General features: G+C 39.2%; 1 protein-coding gene and 1 long non-coding RNA gene across 2 annotated transcripts in view; one reads left to right on the top strand and one right to left on the bottom strand.

Moving 5' to 3' along the window:
• Positions 1-958: 958 nt before the first annotated feature.
• Positions 959-11,097, top strand: LOC134586937 (uncharacterized). Its single transcript, XR_010086604.1, has 4 exons — positions 959-1,223; positions 4,355-4,454; positions 9,749-9,848; positions 10,932-11,097. It is a non-coding gene; the product is annotated as an uncharacterized LOC134586937 (long non-coding RNA).
• A 1,227-nt stretch (positions 11,098-12,324) lies between these two features.
• Positions 12,325-23,457, bottom strand: part of URB1 (URB1 ribosome biogenesis homolog) — a 46,507-nt gene continuing 35,374 nt past the window's right edge. Inside the window, exons 31-39 of the mRNA XM_063447861.1 lie at positions 22,774-22,934; positions 21,043-21,154; positions 20,294-20,400; positions 18,882-19,025; positions 18,336-18,445; positions 17,021-17,218; positions 15,743-15,984; positions 14,506-15,138; positions 12,325-12,840 (exon numbers count right to left, since the gene is read on the bottom strand). Coding sequence (XP_063303931.1) covers positions 12,623-12,840; positions 14,506-15,138; positions 15,743-15,984; positions 17,021-17,218; positions 18,336-18,445; positions 18,882-19,025; positions 20,294-20,400; positions 21,043-21,154; positions 22,774-22,934 — 1,925 coding nt within the window. The 3' untranslated portion in view covers positions 12,325-12,622. The remainder of the gene's footprint in view (positions 12,841-14,505; positions 15,139-15,742; positions 15,985-17,020; positions 17,219-18,335; positions 18,446-18,881; positions 19,026-20,293; positions 20,401-21,042; positions 21,155-22,773; positions 22,935-23,457) is intronic.

The raw sequence follows: 23,457 nt of genomic DNA, 5'->3' as shown, positions 1-23,457 counted from the left end.
TATTTCGCCACAAGAACGACGATATTCCGTGAACCATTAGGCGTTTGTTCCCCAAAGTAACAGCAATCCAATCGGGAACAATCCACACGTTTTGGTATATTTTTGTCTATGTAGTGTAAAACTGTGGGAGGAGTTAGGGTGGTAAATTTGGCTATAATAATAAGAATAATATATATGTGAGATAACAGTAAGCGGTCTTTCTATGCAAGAACACAATTACAGAGAGAGAGAGAAAGGGAGCGAGAGCAAACAGGTGGTGGAAGCCAGGTGCTCCTCGCAGAAGTCGGGATAATGTCCTCATATCTCGGCGGCTCGCGGGAGGGGGGGGGGGGGGTGAGGAGGGGGTGTCACACACAGACACTTTGTGTGTTAGAATGGATCAAGGTGCACCAGTGTATTTGTATGGGTTGCAGTGTGTATGTATGTGTGCCAGTGTATGTCATTGAGTATGTGTGCATTGGTGATTGCGTGCCAGTGTTTGTATGGGATACAGCAGGAGTATCTTTGTGCGCCAGTGTCTGTTAATGAGCGTGTGTGTGTGTGCCTGTGTGGGCATCAGTGACTACGTGCCAGTGTATGTGCGCCATTGAACATCCATTAAAGGATAATACCAACCGCCATGACTACTTTAGTGATTTTAAGTAATCATGGTGATTGGTGATAGAAGTATGTGTGTGCAGTCCCTGTTTTGTCTTATGTATTTAGTTAGAAATAGATGGAAAAAAAAAAAAAAGAGTAGGAAAGAGGAAGAGTACGGCATGACAGTGCCACTTTAAATCCCTGCATACCATTTTATTTTACCAAATGGAGCCTTTCTTATAATAAGTTTTTCTCGATTGCTATACTTGTATAATTTCAGCAGTGCTTGTCAGAGCTCACACAATTTCCTGTGTTCCATCAGCCCATTCCTTGTGTATTTTAGATCCTTATCTGCTTGCTAAGGGGAGGGGGTGAATGCATTAACAGGCAATGATTCTGTCATAGGACTTTTGGTTATAGGTTGATATGAAAACGGACGGTATAAAACCAAACTTTCTCACATCGATGACTGCGTGAACCTGTGTGGAGCTAATTGCAAGAAATCTCTAAGGCGTGAGAACAAAGGTATTACAGGAACATTGGTTAGGATGTGGAGATGGCCAATGTAACAGATGGTTTTGAGTACTATTACGACTATGTGGATTTTGTAAGCTTTGATGAAAGCAAGCTAAAAGCAAACAAATGTAAGTACAAAACTCTAATTTTTTTCCTTTACATTTCACAAAGTTCTCGATGAATCAGGTTAATAGAATACCAAGTTTTGTATTGTGTGTTTCACGGGACATGAAGAGATATTATGGAAAAAAGATCTAGACATAACATGTAGCTTTGGACGCAATAGAATATTTGGGTTGATCTCTCCACTTGTAGAATTTTGCTTCGGAATTGCTTTTACAATTTATAAAATTTCTGCAGCATTTTAGGATTTACATTAACTCCCCATCACATAAAGAAAAAATAACATACTAGAATGGTGACATCTATTATATAGGTGAGATGGATCGCAGTAACTGGAATTGACTTGACTATATGTCAGTTAAAGATGTAAAATAAATTAAATTCGTATCTTGTAATACTTTTTTTATTGGACTAACAATTTTTTTTATAATTCTTTATTTTGTTCGGGTGATTCAAGGCAGTTAAACAAAGTTAAAAGACAGTCGTGATAAAAACATTGCAAATATATATGAGCGGTTACGTCTTTTTGTGAGATGGCCCTTTTTTGTTTTATATACATCTAGGAGTTGGCTAGCGGTTCCCAGGAGTGGGGGATCTTAGGGTATAGAAGGTGTTGACCACCAGGTAAGTCTATGTGTAAGTTGCGGTCTAACCTGTGTGTGACTATATTTATGAGTTATAGCTCCTGTTCTTAGTGTTGTTGTCCCCTAACCTGCAGGGGGGGGGGGGGGGGGGGGGGGGGGGAGAGGGAGGTTTACATGTTGCTTGGTTGGTATGACTTGTCGATAACGTTCCACGGGGGAGCAACATTTGTGTTAGACTATAGCTCTCTTAGGCAAATCTTAGCATTCCACTGAGGGGTAGTGGCGGCAAACGACTTGTGTAGTAATGTCGTGGGCGAATAACAAGAAATTAAAACAAAAAAAAACATAATAAGAAGAAACATAATATAGGCTATTGTCCCGTACAAAGTCAGGTCACTGAGTTACTGGAACCACTGGGTGTAAAAGGGGTGACTCTGGATATGTCCCAGGTTCGGCTTGTGTCTGTCGTTGTAACTTGGCCCTGTAATCCGAGCGCCTGGAGGAAAGCAGTTCCTTCTGTGGGGTCTAGGGTCCTGAAAGTCTTTCCATCTTGAGTGACCACGAGAGCTCTAGGGAACGACCACCTGTAGGGGAGGCCAGCGTCTTGCAGTGTCTTTGTGATCGGCTGCATAGATTTGCGCCACAGTAATGTGGCTCTGCTCAGGTCCGGGAAGAACGTTAGTGTGTGTGACTCGAATTGTAGAGGGGTCTTGCCCTTCACTGCATTGAGGAGCTGTTGTTTGTCGGCTTGAGTTTGGCAACGCAAGATAATGTCCCGGGTGGCCGTAGCTGGTGCCTGCGATGATTTGGCAATGCGGTACATGCCGTCAAAGTTGATTTTGTTTTGCGTGTTTTGCGGACATAACGGTGGAGACTAGGCGTCTGACGAAGTGGGGAAGCTCCTCGGGATCTTGATGTTCCTGTTCCGTTCTCTGTTCTCCAGGTAGGCCATTTTGACACCTTGGTGAGCTTGAGCCGTTTGTAGGTGTTGCACGGTGTCGTTGATGGTGGTCAAATCCTGTTTTAGGTTGGTGAGGGCCTCTTCTGTCGTTTGGACCCTGTTCGTAACCGCCTGTACTTCTGCTTGCACAGTTTCGAGCTCTGCCGCAAACATTTGCTGTATGTGCACCAGCAGGTTGTGTATGTCCTGTTTGGTGGACGGTGCATTTCCATCGGGTATCGCCGTGGTCTCCGGCGTGGAGGGAGTCTCTGCTGGTGAGTCTGTTGTATTTGCAGGACCGGGCGGACTAACAATTTTTTAATGACAAGCTTTCGGGAGAACCTCCCTTTCTCAAGTCTAAAGCATTTCTGAGCAAGATGACACATAGAACTCAAAGTTGAGTTGTGATACAGGGGTTAAAGCGACATGAGTGCAGATAAGGCACAGGTCTGATAGAAAATAGACATCATTCTCACAGAGTGATCTTCACACAAGATATTTACCAATCTCTGCAAGAATGTTGTCTATTTTCTGTCAGACCTGTGTCTTATCTGCACTCATGTGGCTTTAACCCCTGTATCACAACTCAACTTTGAATTCTATGTGTCATCTTGCTCAGAAATGCTTCAGACTTGAGAAAGGGAGGTTCTCCCGAAAGCTTGTCATTACAAAATTCTGTTAGTCCAATAAAAAAAAAAGATATTACAAGATACGAATTTTATATCTACATCACTGGACTAATACGGCTACAATCTCTACTTTGTCAGTTATAGAAATAGTATGATGAGAGGCAGCCATCCCAGAATATATTATAGATATTTTAATAACTTTTGTGTGATCTTAGAAAGAAAGAAAAATGCAATTAACACAATTTATAGTGATTTTTCTGCAATCAGATTTAGGAGGTCAGGCTCCAACACATTGATTTACAGATTGGATCTGAGTTTCTCAATGTATGTTCTAATATACCCAAACAGTTTATTTCTGTTTATCTCTTTGAAAAACGGATGGATTAATCACTAGATAACAAAGAGAATCCTTATAGCAATGAACAAGGGGCTGGAAAGAGAAAAAATCAGCGCTAGATTGCCACACAAGAAAATAATTATAGTAAGGCTGCAATCCTTAAAGGGGAGTCCCCTATAATCCCCTAATGATAAGAAATGATGCAAAATAGAACAAAAAAAGGTTGCGCCTAAAATATACAGTAAAACATATAAGAGTGTATATAATAAATAATATAAAATAATACAATTGTCAACGATTGCTTAAAAGCCTTATAGCAGTGGTGCCTAATGGGTAGATCCTCAGATGTTGTAAGACTACAACGCCCATGATGCTTTGCATGCATTTAGAATATCTTTAGAATGACAAAGCATCATGTAAGTTGTAGTTTAAAAAACAGCTAGGGGTCTACCTGTTGGGCACCCCTGCCTTATGGCAATGAACAAGGGACTGTCCCATATAACGACTGCCCAAATAAATTTAAAAAATGATGTTTAGTAGATATAACCTGTTAAGGTTAAATTGGAGCACTCTCACTACACCTGTTGTTGTGTCTGATCTCATGTTATTAACCTCAACCTGTCACTGATATGTTTTTAATTTGCAGATTCGATTGTCATTGCTTTTTGGGTCGGCCTTGCACTTTTTGTGGTATTTTTATTCCTTACTTTGCTCTACATATCGAGAACTTTCTCAACGCGAACACAGTAAGTTATTTTTGGTCCTTAATCCCCAAAAGTTAATACATTATCAAAAATACTGGGGTTTGTATTTTCTGTAGGAATGCATTATTGTACTTCAAAAAGGGACTAAAAGTCTAAAGTTTTGACTTTTTTTATTTAAATTATTATTAAAGGACCATATACTATACTATAGGCACGCAGACCACTTTAGCTCGATGAAGTGGTCTAGGTGCCAGGTCCCTCTAGTTTTAACCCTGCAGCTGAAAACATAGCAGTGTCAGAGAAACTGCTATGTTTACATTAGGGTTAATCCAGCCTCTAGTCGCTGTCTCACTGATATATCTGTTGTCTGAAGAGTCAAGATCCAGAATTGTTTTCATATTTATTTAAAGGAAAAAACAAATCTTCCAGGGCATTTAATAAATTGTTCATTGATACATGTACATTGACACTATCATGTTATGAAATTATAAAATATTCAATAAAAGGTCTTGATGAAGCTCGCTTATCTCTCTGAAATTCTCTAAATGTGTGAGTCAACTAAATAACGTTTAGAAAGGCAAAACAGGGCAGTTGTAGTTTTAAATAATCTGTGGATCTACCTTTTGGGTACCCCTAAACTAAAATAATCTGTATCCAGCCACAGTAAGTACACTTGGCCTTTGATGAGGCTCATCAGCACAGAGCCGGCTTTGTCTGTAGATCGAAAGCATAAAGTTATGGTAAAAGAAACAGTAGCAACTCAAATAACGTGTAAGAACCAATTATATGCCACAAATGAGACAGCAATCAGGCACTAAAAGTTCTAAATTAGACACATACAAACGGTCTTTATAATGGGTAATTTAACTTCGTATAGATGGAAAACCCAATCAAGTGATCAAACAGACTGCATTTAATTACATTTTTTATTGAATGAAGATATAAAATCTGACCTCCGTGGTAAGAAACTAAATGTTCGAGCTCAGCAACGGAAATGACATTGTAACTTAGCGCACTGGTTGTTCTGTTTACTCTGTGTGTTCTATTTCAGAATCTTTGTTTAAAATGCATTATAATTAATTAGGATAAGTGTTCACAGCTCATTTGGACATTGACCTTAAAGGAAACAATAAATACAAATGGGTGTTTCTAAGGCTATAGTGTCCTGTTGGCTGTTAAGGTGACCAGCTCCCACCTGCAGTAAAAAAAAAAAAAAAAAAAAAGGTCTATTACTTACCTTTTCTCCCTCACAACGCTGTTCTCCAAAGCAAGCCCCACCTCCTTGGGTGAGATCATGGAGAAAGATGATCTCAGCTAATCCAATGCTCTTCCATACATTTGCATTGGAAGGCTTGTGAGCATGCGCAAACATTTTTTCTCAGTGAGATCATCTGATAGGAAGCCTTACTTTGCTATTATCTTGGAATCGCCTCATGTTACGTAAACAGACAAACTGAAAACAATATTATAATGAATTGAATAACAACACAGGAGTAGAATAAAAAGATTTGTTTAATCTGGGGATCTGTTGCAGGCTCCTGCTACTCACCATGAAGTGTCCAATGACAGCTTTGATAGGGAGGAGCCAGGCATGCGCCATCAGTCTTTGGCATTGCAGTAGCTACCGTATGGACTATGGAGTGCCCAATCTGTATTTTTTTTGGCAGACATTGTATCATTTCCTGTTAGTGGGTTGCTTAAAGGGACACTATAGTCACCTGAACAACTTTAGCTTAATGAAGCAGTTTTGGTGTATAGGACATGCCCCTGCAGCCTCACTGCTCAATCCTCTGCCATTTAGGAGTTAAATCCCTTTGTTTATGAACCCTAGTCACACCTCCCTGCATGTGACTTGCACAGCCTTCCATAAACACTTCCTGTAAAGAGAGCCCTATTTAGGCTTTCTTTATTGCAAGTTCTGTTTAATTAAGATTTTCTTAGCCCTTGCTATGTTAATAGCTTGCTAGACCCTGCAAGAGCCTCCTGTATGTGATTAAAGTTCAATTTAGAGATTGAGATACAATTATTCAAAATGACTAAATAGGCGGGCGCGAGCAGGGAGCAATCAGAAGCGTCATTGCTCCCTTGTGCGCATGCGCGGCTTCGCCGCACATACTTCAGAGGGTGCCGCACATACTTCAGAGGGTGCCGCACATACTTCAGAGGGCGGCATTCATGCCGCCCTCTAAAGTGCTCAGCGCACTACCGCGCATGTGCACGGTGTGCGCGCCCGCGAGCTGAGCTGAGTGACTTTGCCCGCCCCCCTCCTCCGCTGACAGGCTGGAGAGAGAAGGCGCGCACACAGTGCCTTCTCTCTCCTGAACACGTCAGGCGAATTTTAATACATCTGACGTGTCCAGGGCCTTTTTAGGGCCCTGCGTGATAGGGAGTCCCTCTAGTGGCCGTCTGAGTGACGGCCACTGGAGGTATTCCTATCAATCAATGTAAACACTGTATTTTCTCTGAAAATACAGTGTTTACATTAGATTGCCTGCAGGGAGCTATAGATAATACCTGAACAACTACATTAAGCTGTAGTTGTTCAGGTGACTATAGTGTCCCTTTAAGGTAAATTACATCTGTTTGAAAGTGAAACCAGTTTTTTTTTTTTCATGCAGGCTCTGTCAATCATAGCCAGGGGAGGTGTGGCTAATGCTGCATAAACAGAAGCAAAGTGATTTAACTCTAACACTAAAACTGCTTTATTTAGCTAAAGTAATTTAGGTGACTATAGTGTTCCTTTAAGTTAGCTGTGCTGGGCTACAGGAGTACCATATATACTCGAGTATAAGCCGAGTTTTTCAGCACATTTTTTGTGCTGAAAAACCCCAACTCAGCTTATACTCGACTCGAGTCAATGTCTGTATTATGGCAACTTACATTGCCATAATACAGACTGGGGGCTGTGGGGGCTGCAGAGTGTTTACTTACCTCTCCTGCAGCTCCTGTCAGCTCCCTTCTCCTCCGCGCCGTTCCGTTCAGCACCTCTGTCAGCTCCCAGTGTAAGTCTTGCGAGAGCCGCGGGGTCATAGTGCGTCTCTCGCGAGACTTACACTGTGAGCTGACAGAGGGAGCTGACAGGAGAGGTAAGTAACAGCTCTGCCAGCCCTCTCCCCCCCACCACTGAACTACCAATGCCACTGGACCACCAGGGAAGGAGAGCCTCCCTCCCTGCCATGTATCAAGCAGGGAGAGGGGACGAATATATATATATATATATATATATATATATATATATATATATATATATATATATATTTATATAAATAATAATAAAATATTAATAAAAAAATAATAATTAAATAAAATAAAAAATAAAAAAAATATTAAAATAATAATAAAAAAATAATAAAATTGCCCACCCCCCACCAAGGCTCTGCAACACACACACACACAGCACTCCTACACACACATTGTAATCATACACACACTGCACTCATATACACACACACTGTAAATAAATATTCAATTAATATATTTTTTTTAGGATCTAATTTTATTTAGAAATTTACCAGTAGCTGCTGCATTTCCCACCCTAGTCTTCTACTCGAGTCAATACGTTTTCCCAGTTTTTTGGGGTAAAATTAGGGGCCTCGGCTTATATTCGGGTCGGCTTATACTCGAGTATATACGGTAAGCAGTGAGAACAATCTGTATCTGTAAAAATTGGAATGTAATTTTCCATTCGGACAAAAGGGAGCTGGGGTAGTAAATATAAACCAGAAATTGAATTTATGGAAAAGGTGCGTGTGTGAGGGAGACTCAGATACAAAGTAGCCATATTGGGTTTTATATATATATATATATATATATATATATATATATATATATATGTACCGTATATACTCGAGTATAAGCCGACCCGAATATAAGCCGAGGCCCCTAATTTTACCCCAAAAAACTGGGAAAACTTATTGACTCGAGTATAAGACTAGGGTGGGAAATGCAGCAGCTACTGGTAAATTTCTAAATAAAATTAGATCCTAAAAAAATTATATTAATTGAATATTTATTTACAGTGTGTGTATATAATGAATGCAGTGTGTGCGTATGAGTGCAGTGCGCGTATGAGTGCAGTGCGCGTATGAGTGCAGTGCGCGTATGAGTGCAGTGCGCGTATGAGTGCAGTGCGCGTATGAGTGCAGTGCGCGTATGAGTGCAGTGCGCGTATGAGTGCAGTGCGTGTATGAGTGCAGTGCGTGTATGAGTGCAGTGTGTGTGTGTGTATGAGTGCAGTGTGTGTGTGTGTGTATGAGTGCAGTGTGTGTGTATGAGTGCAGTGTGTGTGCGTATATATTAATTGAATATTTATTTCCAGTGTGTGTATATAATGAATGCAGTGTGTATGAGTGCAGTGTGTGTATGAATGCAGTCTGTATGAATGCAGTGTGTGTGAGTGCAGTGTGTGTGAGTGCAGTGTGTGTATATGAATGAAGTGTGAGTGTGTGTGAGTGCAGTGTGTGTATATGAATGAAGTGTGAGTGTGTGTGAGATGCAGTGTGTGTTTGTGTATGTGTTGGCGGGGGTGGGCATTTAATATATTATTAATTATTATTATTATTTTTTTATATATTATTATTTTTTTTTTGTATTATTATTTATTATTAATTAATTTATTTTTTTTTTCGTCCCCCCTCCCTGCTTGATACATGGCAGGGAGGGGGGCTCCTTCCCTGGTGGTCCAGTGTCATTGGTAGTTCAGTGGGGGGGAGAGGGGGGCTGGCAGAGCTGTACTTACCTTTCCTGTCAGCTCCTGTCAGCTCTCTCCTCCTCCGCGCGGTCTGTGCAGCTCCCTCTGTCAGCTCCCAGTGTAAGTCTCGCGAGAGCCGCGGCTCTCGCGAGACTTACACTGGGAGCTGACTGAGGTGCTGAACGGACGGCGCGGAGGAGGAGAGAGCTGACAGGAGCTGCAGGAGAGGTAAGTTACAGCTCTGCCAGCCCCCCTCTCCCCCAGTCTGTATTATGGCAATGCAAATTGCCATAATACAGACTATGACTCGAGTATAAGCCGAGTTGGGGTTTTTCAGCACAAAAAATGTGCTGAAAAACTCGGCTTATACTCGAGTATATACGGTATGTATGATTTATTATTTTATTTTTTACAAAATGCCATCAATCTTTTTATTAAACAACATGTAGTTATTGCTGCTGCATTTTAATGGACATTAGCAATAAAAGTACTAATCTGAACCTGGTAAAATGACAATCAAGTATAGTCTGATGGTCACACAGGGCACCCAGACATTAGGTGCAACATGTAGGTTATGTAACAGTTGGGAGGAGGCTCTAAAACTAAACAAACAAACTGTAAAATGTGACATACATGTTTTAATCAGTCATTACAGGTACCCTCAAAGAATATGAGAAAACAGAAGCAATCTACGTAGCCACAGTTCCAGAGTGAAATGACAATGGGGACAGTATTCAGCATTTCAGGTAAGAGGATAAAAGATATGACCGTCATTCGTCACATCACGCACAACCAACCTAATTACACTGAATTCCTCCTAGTGCCTGCACAAATATTAAACCCGATCTGGGTTTTGCTAGGAGTTGCATGTTTTGGTACCTCATACAGTGGTTGACAAGGCCTATTATTTGGGATATAAATAAAATATAATCTTTTACTTATACAAATATACTTAAAATGCATTAAATTAAAGGACCACTATAGTGCCAGGAAAACATACTTGTTTTCCTGGCATTATAGTGCCCTGAGGGTGCCCCCACCCGCCGGGCTCTAGGGGGTGGAAGGGGTTAAATGTAACTCTTTCTCCAGCGCCGGGCGGGGAACTCTCCTCCTCCATATCACCGTCATCGGCTGAATGCGCATGCGCGGCAGGACCCGCGCGCGCATTCAGCCAGTCTATGGACGCTGGCGTCTTCTCACTGTGAAAATCACAGTGAGAAGCGCGGAAGCGCCTCTAGCGGCTGTCAATGAGACAGCCACTAGAGGCTGGATTAACCCTAATGTAAACATAGCAGTTTCTCTGAAACTGCTGTTTATAGAAGAAAGGGTTAATCCTACATGGACCTGGCACCCAGACCACTTCATTAAGCTGAAGTGCTCTGGGTGCCTATAGTGGTCCTTTAAGAAATGTCATCAATTCAGTGCTCTCATACACATATAATTTAACTACCACAGAGCATGCGCACTTTGTGTCCTATCATGTTATATTAAAGGCTTGTATCCCAGTTAATCACTATAATTTCCAGAGATTTCCCAGCATTCCAGGGTGTGCGATCCTTAAATGTATCTATTGACTTCCTATAGACTGCCAGTGCTTTCACCCGTTATGTTGTAAAGAAAAGTTGCAGATATTGAAAAGAAAACCACTCCAGAGTTATTTTACCTTATAGGGCTTGCTTGCTATAACTATTCCCATGTATCACGGGCAAGCCAAGGCAGGTGCATCGGGTGCAAGGTTTCTACGGTGTCAGGGGCATTGCAACAACAGTGCTGTATGGAATCTTCTATTTTAATTATTACTATTATTTATTTTCTTTTTTTAATTGCAGCCCCAAGTCGCGTTGCTTGGTTTTAATTTCTTTGCCGTTTTCAGTCTCCTCTTCTCCTAGCAACTGCTGCTGCAGCTCCTCGCTGGGATTGGATCCCGAGCTCACAGTTGTTACAATGCACAGTGCAGGAAACAGACAGAGATCCAGCTGCCAGCTATAAAATACAGTCAGTTGCCTACGACAACACAGCATGAAAATCGCCTGTTGCTGCTGCAATTCATCTGAATAGATATATCCCCACCCCCCATCCTCACAGTCATCCTGTCCCAAAACCCTTACCTAACTTCTGTCACTCATGTCTATAGGCACACGCTCTGCCTCCCCATGTCACTTCACCGACACACCGTCACTTCGCCCCCAGTTCACTAACTAGGTTCTTTGACACAAACACACACCATGTCATCCATGTATCCAACTCACCATCTACACACACACACATACAATCTGTCATATACAACCAACTCACCATATAAACACACACACACACACACAGTCATATACAACTCACCATCTAATCACACATCCTTTTATGTGTCCCCTACACAACCAGCAATTTACACACCCACCCAACTTACCATGTAATATACCCCAACCTCACTTCCACATCACTTATACCAACCCACATTGTCTCGCACACACATCACATTCCAAAGAGGAAATATTACCAGCTATTTCTCCAGCTTGGCTAATTTGGCGTAAAACAAACAATTGCCTGTTCAATTTTCTAACAATCCCTTGTTTAATTAATAATCTTGGCTTTCACTTATACTCCTAGACAGGAGAGAGCCAGCAAGGAGGGGGAAGAGGGGCAAATGACCCCCGGCCACTGGTATAGAGAGAATTGTAGGCTGTACCTCACAGTAGAATATGAAAAACATATTATGTAACTTTGTTATTATTATTAGCAGTATTAGTATAATGATCATACCGGCATCAGTGGGAATAGTTTAGAGGATCACGTACAAGGAGCAGGCATAAAAAGGGGTTGAGCAAAAGGCAAGGGATTCATTAAGCCACAACCAAAATATACCTCTGTCAGAGGTAGGACACATTCACATGCACAGCTGAATAACAGGATAAGAAAACATTAATAGTGCACTAGCTTAGAAGCTTTTTATTTTACAAGAAGAATTGTGAATAAAATGTAGCTCACAAGATATTGTAGTAGACTGTAGAGGCATGAACAATCTATAAATTCATAGGCACTTATCTTATTCCTTCACATGCTTTCAAATACATACTTGCTCTTGGCAGGCGAGACATTGGAGTCATACCAATCTAAATATCTCCACTCTCCTAACATTTTAGAAGTCAGATGTTCTGATCAGTTTTAGTAGGCACAACTAGTTAGCCTGCAAAGTTGGACCAGATGAGGTTTAGATTTTTATCTCAGCCCATCAATGCACCCAGAGAACTTTGCATTGGAGCCAAGGCAGACTGAGGAGGCAGATGGGCCAAGTTGATGGAGGCCATCAAGATGAAATTGGGGTTAAAATGTTCGAAAATGGTTTAAACCCATAAGATATAATAGAATCCAGGACCTCCAGACACCAAAACAACTACATTAAGTTGAAGTCTTTATGGTTCCTGGAGTTACCCTATAAGTTCCAGAATTAATATGCTGAGCACATGATTCAGTTCATAAATGTGGTCAGGTCTGAAACCCACGTTGGCTAATAATGCAGTTCATGTCAAGTGGGGACCACAGATGAAGACAATTCTTTACAAAGTGATACAATCACATTCTGAACTCCTTCCTTCTTCAGTTCCGGAGTCTTTTTCGCAGAGCTAGGAATGTTTACGTCACCTGACTCACATACACTTTTCACATGAGTTCCAAACAGATCTGTCGATTTTTCACCAAGCCAGACGTCCACAATGTAAAGAAACATCAAGAAATTACCAGCAGCTGGAAAGAAAATACAAAACACAGCAAGTCAATGTTTCAAACCTAAGACACTTTTTAGTATATTAATGCAGGCAGGTATAAATAAGATAATAAAACCCAATGCATTACTAAAAGTGATTGAAGTTGAGTGAAATGTTTCCTGTAGCCATTTTTCATCTGTGATTCCTCTGTGAAATTACACCTCTTATAAACATAGCGAACTTTTAACAGGATTGTTAAAGGCCAAACTAATAACACATTATGCAACAACAACAAAACTATATAAATTAGTTGGGTCAATAAATGGACTATACAGGACACAAGATCACGCATTTAGACTGGAAGAAAGGAGATTTCGGCTAAGGCAAAGGAAAGGGTTTATATAAGAACAATAAGGATGTGGAATTCTCTGCCTGAAGAGACGGTTTTATCAGAATCTGTCCAGATGTTCAAATAGCAACTAGATGCATACTTGCAAAAACATAATATTTAGGGATATACTGTTTAATTAGTGGGGTAATATATTCTTGATCCAAGGAGATATCTGAATGACATTCTGGGGTCAAGAAGGAATTTTTTTCCTAGTCTGTTGCAAAATTGGAAGCGCTTCAGACTGGGTATTATGCCTTCTTTTGGATCAACAGCAAAATCAAGATAGCACAAGTATTTGTTTTACATTTTATCTTTTGAAAAACATGGTAATGAAGATCCCAGTTTTATAGTCTTGTTGAGCTCATGTGCAGCTGTGCATCCAGTTTCTTTCTAAGGGAAATGTCTAAAGACATTTTGTATAAATTTTTTTAAATGCTTGCGCCTTTTTCTGTTTTTTTTTTAAATTTGGAGATTTTATTAACATTTTGAGATAGCCACACCCCTCGCAAGTGTATAGATGATGGATGATTCAAACGGCTATGTTTACCCATTACCCGTGATCTGCTGGCACAGAGATTAAAAACTAGCAATACAACTAGCTCAGATGTTATCTAGATGGGATTCTATACAATATTTGGTCAACAGGTTTATTATGGCTTATTAATGCAGTATTTTTAAAGGGACACTAAAACGTTGGTCACCAAATTTAGCTTAATGAAGCAATTTTTGTGCATAGATAATGCCCCTGCAGTCTCACTGCTCAATCCTCTGCCATTTATAAGTTAAATTACCTTTGTTCCATTTATACAGCCCTAGCCAAATCTCCCTTGGCTCTGACTGACACAGCCTGCATGATAAAAATGTATATATTTTCAATCAGATGTCAACTCCTGCTCTGTAAATTGAAATTTAATCACACACTGGAGGCTACTGCAAAGTCAAGGAAGCAATTGACAGAACAGAAGGTACAAAATTCAAAATTAAACAGAATGTGCAATAAAGGAAGTGTAAAAATTAGATTTCTCTTTACAAGAAGTGTTTAAAAAGGCTGTGCTGGTTACAAAGTGATTCTAAATGGCAGAGAATTGAGCAGTTAGACTGCAGAGTTATGATCTACACGCCAAAACTGCTTTATTAAACTAAAGTTGTTTTAGTGTCTACACTCTACAGATTTCCTTTAAGATCAGATCATCCACTCAAATGGTTTACTGCACTTACATTTATAGTATACGAACAACAACCAAAAAATTGCATATGAGTCCTAGATTTGTTTCCCACTGAAAATAAGTATTTCGATCACAGATATTCACTTACCTCTTCTTTTCTCGTCAATCTTTTTATCAGAAAGCAAGCAGAGATCTTTAATGGCATTATGGTACGATGCTTTTCCCAAATTCAGAGTCTTAGTTAACTGTTCCATAACTGCGTTAAATACATGCAGCAGTTCAAGGCTGGTAGTCTCCACTTGTGAATCACTGCACATTCTATTGTACAGCTTGAAAATCATGTTTCTCCATGTAGTGTCTTTCAGAAGCTCGAGCACAACGGCCGAGTGTGGCAGGATGCTACATTTAAACCACAGGATCGATTTGTAACTTTCGGATGTGTTCACGGTACACTCACTTTCGGCTTTAAAAATCCACTTTGCTACAAGGCAGGCCACGGCGCACACAAGGTCATTGATGTCCCTGGGGTTGTCTAAAGTTTTATCATCGTTTGTGGTTAACTGGCTAGGATCATCCACCGATTCACACTGATCTTTAGTCACTAGCGAGGAATGATTTGCAAAAACAGGTTCCCAATGGATCAAAATGGATTTCATATGCGCTCTCACTATTCCACAAGTGGACACATGAAGAACTTCTTCAATACTTGCTTTCTTTTCAGTGTTTGTCTTCTTCCTGCGTTGCTGGACACCCTGTGCTTTAAATTTCTCTTTAATATTGCCTACGGAAAAAAAAAAAAAGTTATAAAAAAGAAGTAATCAATGCTAATTAACAGTGGACATGTGGATCTTCAAAAAAAAAAAAAGGAAAAACATGTATGTTTCAGTATCTTTACGCTAGAAAATTGAAAATAGGATGCGTGCGTAGTGGCAGTGACATCAGCCAACAGAAAACACACCTCTCCAAAGGTAGCATTACTATGCTTGGAAAAGGGAACCGATAATCAAAGTATCAAAAAGCCAGAGACAGTAGAATGTAAAAAAAAAAAAACATAACGATTTCTGTCATTACATGCCTAGTTAAAACACATGGCGTACATAACCTGAATACATCTGAACAGATTTTGAAAATACATTCTATGTAAAACTCCACTGTATTCCTCACTCACTGGGTTCTGCATCAACAGTGGGTGTTGTAGGGGTGCACAGTCTATAATGTTGCAGACAGTATGAAAGGCTTCACTGAGAAGATGTGTGTGACCAGCTGCACACATCACCAGCTAGATAGGTTAGACAGTCCATCAGATATTGCAAGCAATGTTAAAAATGCCCCTTAATTCAACTGTGTCAAACTTCAATGCACTAGTAACAGGGCAGTACACATACTCAGCAATTCTTTCACGTTATGTTCTTGAGCCAGGGCAGTCAGACTTTGTTGAAGTTCCAGGTCCCTTTCAATCACGCTCCACTTGTGCAGAAAAAGGAGGATGTCCATATTGGATAAGATCTGTTCATTTACAGCGAATCTGCCCATCTCTTTAAAGGCCCTCAGAACCACTGAGCGATGTCTCAATACAGAACCTACAGTGCTAAAATACTGGTTCAGGTGGTCAGAATCTAAGTTCGGCCTGTTACAAAACAAAGTAATAAATAAAATGTATAACATTAATTGGATGATTGTACTTTATTACACTCGTATTTATAAATGAGAGAAAAAAGCAGCAGTGTAAATGAAAGCCTCAACACATGCAGACATATGTGACTTACTTGTCAGGCCAATTATACCTTTACTTTTACAACAACATAGAAACATAGAATGTGACGGCAGATAAGTACCATTCGGCCCATCTAGTCTGCCCAATTTTCTAATTACTTTCATTAGTCCCTGGCCTTATCTTATAGTTAGGATAGCCTCATGCCTATCCCACGCATGCTTAAACTCCTTTACTGTGTTAACCTCTACCACTTCAGCTGGAAGGCCATGCATCCACTACCCTCTCAGTAAAGTAATACTTCCTGATATTATTTTTAAACCTTTGCCCCTCTAATTTAAGACTATGTCCCTCTTGTTGTGGTTTTTCTTCTTTTAAATATAGTCTCCTCCTTTACTGTGTTGATTCACAAAGTGATACACAGAATATGCATGCCTATATCTTCTCCCTGAGTGTTTCCTTCTGAGATGTGTCGAACAGTGAAATTCCATACGTGCACATGGAAATCTCCCTTGCAGTGCAATGCGTACAAACACATTAAGAGTTAACTATTTTACACAATATGTCATTTAAAATAGAAAGAAATAAAACCATTTTTTTTTTTTAAAGTAAGCTACTTGATTGCGCAAAGAATACAAAGTGACATTTCCTCTTATTATTCATGATGACAAGAATGATGACAAGTATTTGTCTACTTCTCGTTTTTAAAATTTCCATAACACAGTCCCACTCAGAAAAATCTGGGATTAAGGTAAAAAACTTTAACACAATACAGAAGACGGTACTTAAGAAATATCTTCTACAAGCGGTTTTATTAACTCGTAGTGCCAAGGTATAACTATTTCTGCAGGGTAATCTTTGCTATGGCACTCATGAGTTTGATATGTTGAATGCATGCCACCATGGCCATGACTTCTCCTTCTGTGAATAAAGATAGGAGAACACTACCTACCGGATGTGTCTGAGCAATGACAATAATACGTTGAGAAATTCATTGACCAACTGGAGAGGGAGGAACTTTTGCTTCTCTAGAGGTTCTTCGTTACTCTGCGCATCAGCTGTCAGCTGACTCTCTTTATTGCCCAGATTTGTTACCCATAAATTGTTTAATAGTGAAACGATGCTGGCCAATATATTGTTCTCGAGAAACCTGAAAAAGTTTTCAAAGAAAAAAAAAAAAAAAAAGATGCATTAGTGAAATGGAATTTTCAGAATCAGTGATCATTTTAATTCCAGTGAGTGGGAATAGAGAAGGATGGGTTATTACTCTTAAATATATCCTCTCGTGCTTTTTAAACCAGAAAATAATATTGTGCTGATATATAATATATTAAATTCTTCTACTGTATACCAAAGTGACTATATAGATAAACTACTGAGATATCAGAATGTTAGCAGATTATGGATATTGGAATAAGATAGATACCATCTTTTTATACACATCACATTTTGGATCTTGACTTATTGCACTATTGGTTGCCTTCGTATCTCCATATATACACGAATACTCCATATATATACGAATATTGGTTGCCTTCGTATCTCCTTCTTGTCTCCATATATATATACGAATACTCCATATATATACGAATATTGCTTGCCTTCGTATCTCCTTCTTGTCTCCATATATACACGAATACTCCATATATATATATACGAATATTGGTTGCCTTCGTATATCCTTCTTGTCTCCATATATATATATACGAATACCCTAAGACACTCTGACGTACCCATCCCTGAAGAAGAAGAAGAAGAGTGTTCCCAAGTACTTTTGACCTTCCCCTGCTGTTCTAATGAGACTTTATTTTGGACGATTTATTTATTTTTCTTTTTACTCTCTACAGGTTTCATTGGCGAAGCCCTTCATTTTTTGTACTGTTCTTTTGTTTTATTGAAGGGTTTGGAGGGATTCCCTTTGTTAGGGTTGTTGCCTGTCCACATATTGTTTGTTGATTAGCGCTGACCTATTGTTGTATTGTATACATGAATTTAGTAAATGCATTTGCTTATTTTGGTGAGGTTAGTGGAAAGCTAGTTATAGTTATACACACAGGATGGTATTGGTAGTTTAAAGTGATAAGCTACTAAACTACTCAAATGAGATAAGGACAAAGTTCAGAAGAGACTGACAGATTAGCATCAATTTAATTAGTATTGATAATCAGTTAGATCAGAAGAGCCAGACAGACAAGCCCGATCTGTCCTACTAAAATGACAAAATGGGTCCCTATACAGAGGTGTAAAAGGCTGAGCTTATAACATACCGTTTCTCAAGGATATTGAGTATCCAGGTTAACAAGCTGTGGTCCCGGATAAGCTGGTATGCAGCTTTTGTGATGGTAGATGCATTCAGCAATATCTCCAAGATTAGTTTCTGGAAGAAAAGAAAATCTGAATAAAATAGGACTAAACCACATCAGATTACATGCATACAATGTATTTTCTTCTATTAGTTTTCATTTAATTTTAGGACCAGACAGATTCGTTATCAGCTACAGCTCTAACAAGGTCGAAGAGCAATAGGTAGGTACACAGACAGGGTAATGGTTAATGAGAGACAATTTTCCTACCACAGATATTGTAGGTTTAACAATGTGCTTACAAGCAACTGTCTTGGGCTATGGTTCCCAAACCAGTTCTCAGGATCCAAACAATCCAGGATTTACATATTTCCCTTTCTTATTCCAATGGAGACACTGACAAAACCTGGACTGTTGCGCAAAACACTGAGCTAGGGAAAAGCGTAATTTAATATACTGTGTGTGTGTGTGTATTTCTGTTTTTGCTAAATTATTGATTATATTTTTTACCTGCGCTGCTTCATCGCACAACGGGCTGATATAAAAAGTCATTATGATCTGAATAATTCTCTGGTAATCGTAAAGTTCGTAGCAGTATTTATCCCGAAGTCCATCCCTCATAAATGTCAGTATCCACTCACGCTCCAATTTGTGCTGTCAGAAACAATACATAAATATATGTACATAAAAATATCTTCAAGTATCATTAACACAGGAAATGGTGTTTGCAATCACATATCGAAAGGATAAACATGGATGTCCAAAAATGAATGACAGACATCAGAGAACAGACTACAAATACTGCAGGCAGATGAAAGATGTAGGAGAATACTCTGATAAATATTAGGTGATACACTACAGGCAAGGCATAACATACAAACGTTTCAAAGGTTACTCCAAGAACCATGACCACTTCAGACATTTGAAGTGGTCATGGTGCTTGGAGTCTGTACGTTTGAGGAGAAGGATCAGGCTGCAGAGAGAACTTGGCATTGTTACAGAAATTATGGTAAGTTTAATTTATCTCTATTTATTTTATGTGGGGAGATGGAGGGGGTGGAGTGCGTGCTAGCCAGGGCTACAACTAAATCTTTGGTTGGTGTAACTCTTCATAGTGAGCATTCTACAGGAGATAACAGAAATACAGATAACAGAATAGGTAGATATCAGGGAGCACACTGCAGATAACGAATAGATAATACACCGAGATTACGGACTTGATTTACCTCACGAATGCTATATACTACAAGACAGCGGGTTCTATGTTCAGCCTGTCGGCAGGAGTAATGTGTGTGCAGAAAATAAGCTAGATCTATCAGCTCTACATAATGCATTACAATTCTCATGTGATCAACAAACAGGTGATTGGTAATACCATACAGGCAGATATCAGGGAGAACCCACACAATTAAGAGACAATACCCCAGACATATAAAATAATAACGTACAATTATCAGGTCATACTCCGGTATAAAATAATATGTTAAAGATATTAAATAATACACAACTAGATAACACATAATCTACAGAAATAGACCAGGAAACTCTCTGCAGACTACATTTTAGAAAAACATCTGACAAAATATCAGATAATAGTCTCCAGATATATTACAGATAATACGTGACAGAGAGTCATCAGGGAACATTCTACAGAAAGAAATCAGAGCACTGTTTTACTGCAAATTAAAAACCAATAACATGACACAGAGAGAGACACCTGATAATACTACACAGATAATAGACAGAAAAAGATCTAATAATATTCTACAAACATGTTTAGATAACAGATAATATTGTACAGATATGAGTCAGATAATATTTCACAATAAGACATTCTACAGATTATTATCACAACACTGCACAAACAGACCTAGATAAACATAAAACTGTACAGAGAACATCGATACCAGATAATGCTCTACCTCTATATCGAAGCTGTAGAATAGTTTATAGAAATCTGGAACTTTCTTCATGTGCAAATCCTGATGTGACAACATGAACTTTGATATCTTAATGTACATGTGTTCCTCTGTTGGAGAACAAAGAGGACGAAATGGTTATTACGAGCTGGTCAATATTTTACCTAATATAAAAATCTGTAAAAAAACAAACAAACAAAAAAAAAAACTCCGAACACCATAATCACAACAGCCTGCTATAGCTGCTATTCTGCCAGGAGTCTCCTGGGTGCTTTCCCGGAGTGACCTATCAAACCATTTTAATTAATAATTAATAAATACAGAAATTAATTTGTTGCCTTAAGGAGCCTGGTAAACACAAACTTAAAGTTAGCTTTCCCCCCACACAAATTAAAAAGAAATGAAAGCATGACCACTTGTGATTGTAGGGAGGGCGAGGGGGTGAGGGGAGGTGTATTGGTGGCTAAAAATCTAGGAAGTGCAGCAAAAGATGAGCATGTTTTATACTTCCATCTCCTGCTGCACACCTCTTCGCAGTAACTGCTTTGGTAGAATTTACTGGGGTAAAAGAAAGGGAAACGGTCACTAACAAAGCAATGAGGATTTACCCTTAGAGATGTAAGTTCTAACCAATAGAAGACAAAAATGACAGATTTAGAGAAAAGTTCATAGGAGAGCTTGCTAAATGTGATAATGTGACAATGTTTAGTGATTGACAGTACAGAGATTATTTTTCACAATTAACATCTTACCTGGTCTGAGAATCTGCTGGGCTGCTTTAGCAACATAAAGGGTTATTAGGAATGTCAATCGCTGATTCTGCTTACGGAGTCCATTCTTTATAATGTCCAAGAAATATTGCAGCTATAGCATAAGAGAAATGAGGCACAGTGAATAGAATCCATAAATGACCAGATCAATGAAAAAATATTTTTTTCAGAACTGTGTTTCTCAATGGAGAATTTTGTAGAGAAAATGTGTAAATTGTAAATTAGTAAATAGTGCTATCTTAACTTGTTAAAGCATAAAAAAAACTTTCAATAGGAAAGAAAGGCAATGTATTAAGGACGTTATAGAGAAATGAAGGCAAGGTTGGATTCAAGAGAAACAATGGTTGTCAAACAACAGGTGAGCTCTAGCTAGGGGAGAGGAAAGAGTTTGTAGAAAAAATAAAAAAAGAGACAAGAGGGAAAGAATGAGGACGACGGTGAGAAATATGGGGTCACTAGGTGGACATAGAAGAATGAAAGTAAAAACTTGGGTTGAAGAAAAGCTAAATATATGAGAAAAGAAAAAAGAAAGGCAGTAGTTGGGAAAATAAAGAGGGAATGTGATATGCATTTGGAAATTATGTATGGATTAAAGGGACACTCCAAAACACCAGCTCTCAGTCAAGGATTATAGTTCTGACTTGCTGTTAGGTGACATTTCGCTTCTCTTGTGGAGAAGATAAGATGTGATGCGGCACCTGGTGTGACCTAGGTTAATTTGTCAAACTAGGCACAAATGGTTTGACATCTTACTGTGGGACAATGCCAGAGGTTTCCTGACACCATAGCTACTAGAGTGGGCTGCATCGTTCTGGTGTTTGGAGCGTTCCTTTAAGGGTGAGAAATGTTAAGCAGGGAGAGAACAGGTTGTACAAATAAAATGGGGTGGTTGTGAGGAAGAAAAAAAAAAAAAAACAGTGGTTGGAAAAAGAAAAAGGAATGTAACAAGGAACGCGTTGCAGATTAGGGATTAAAAAAGGCGAGACTCTGCACTGGAGTCTGGAGTAGAAGGTGGGAGTAAACAGTAGGACATGGCAAAGGTTGGTAGTCACAGGTTTAAGGAGTCCGGAGAAAACTGTAGATATTGCTGTATTCTGCAAAGTGCTACACACAAGCCATAAGGGAGGGAGCAGGGGTCTATAGGTTAATAATATATTTATGGACAAGAGGCATTAATTAGACTCTTCAAGGGGAAAGAGCCAAGGGAACTGCAAACTTCAAAGTTTGAAAGAGAATGGGAAGATCCAACATACATTGGTGCCAGTTTATAGAGAGTGCCACCAATACTTGGACCACTATAATTTTGTCGGCCAACTAATAAAAATGAAATTATTTTAGAGGAAACAAGAACCATTGTGGGGTTTAATCCCAAAACACTGGATTGTAGTGAACTGAAAAATCAAACTGCTAAATTTAGCCTGAAATAGCAGACTTTTAAAAATTCTTCAAATTTTACATTCTGTTTTCAATTTATTAGAATTTATTGACACACTGTCTGAATTGAAACATACAGGCTTATCACTGAAATGAACTGTCGGGAATTGACAAGGGGACTGTGAACGTGTAAACAAAATAGTCATTTGGGTAAAATAGCAGAATTCCAACAACTCCCTGTTGAATTTCCAACAATTTAATGGCTTACTAGATAACCATGATAGCTTTAAAATGTCTCATAACTGTTCCATAAAAAAGGTTTTAACTCTCAGCACTTACCTGCTTCTTCTCTCTGAAACGAGCGCCTTCCATGTGAGAGACGAAGGATCCCAGGATGTAGTATGCAGCCGCTCTCATGTTATAATCATAGCTGCTGAGTGCAGCTACAGTAAGTCCCAGGGCATTCATTTCCACAAACTTCGCACAGTCCACAACCAGCTCTGAGAAGGATTAAATAAAAGAGAAGTGTCAGATAGGATTGGAATGTTCAGCAGCCAAGAGAGAACTTAGAATATACTAAAGGGGTCATGAAGCCGCATGCAGATAGACAGAAAGAAAAATAAAATCAAACACTAAAAGGGTTAACTCCTATGCAAAATATATAAAATATGAGTTACATTACTGGATGCAAACAACTTCAAGCAAAGCAGAAATATGGGTAAAGCAGTGGATGACCCCCTGGGTCACAAACTAAAAATGGATTGCCATTTCATTGTGTTTGGACAGCAATGATCTTGTTTGCGGGGTCCCAGATAATCTCCCACACTAGATGGTTTATTTTCTATCAGGCAACTGAGGAGAACAAGGAGGGGCGAGAAAGAGTTCTTCCATAATACTGAATGTGTCTGAACGAAATGAAATATTCAGTCTTTGATAAGGTGTAATTTGGACATCAAACACAGAAGGCATCTTTTATTTTCCTTCTTGTTCCCTCTGCCTGGTAGAGATATGGGTTGTTGTTTT

The sequence above is a fragment of the Pelobates fuscus genome, chromosome 1, assembly GCF_036172605.1.
Source record: "Pelobates fuscus isolate aPelFus1 chromosome 1, aPelFus1.pri, whole genome shotgun sequence".
In the NCBI taxonomy this organism is placed as follows: Eukaryota; Metazoa; Chordata; class Amphibia; order Anura; family Pelobatidae; genus Pelobates; species Pelobates fuscus.
This window is presented reverse-complemented; position numbering and strand designations above follow the sequence as displayed.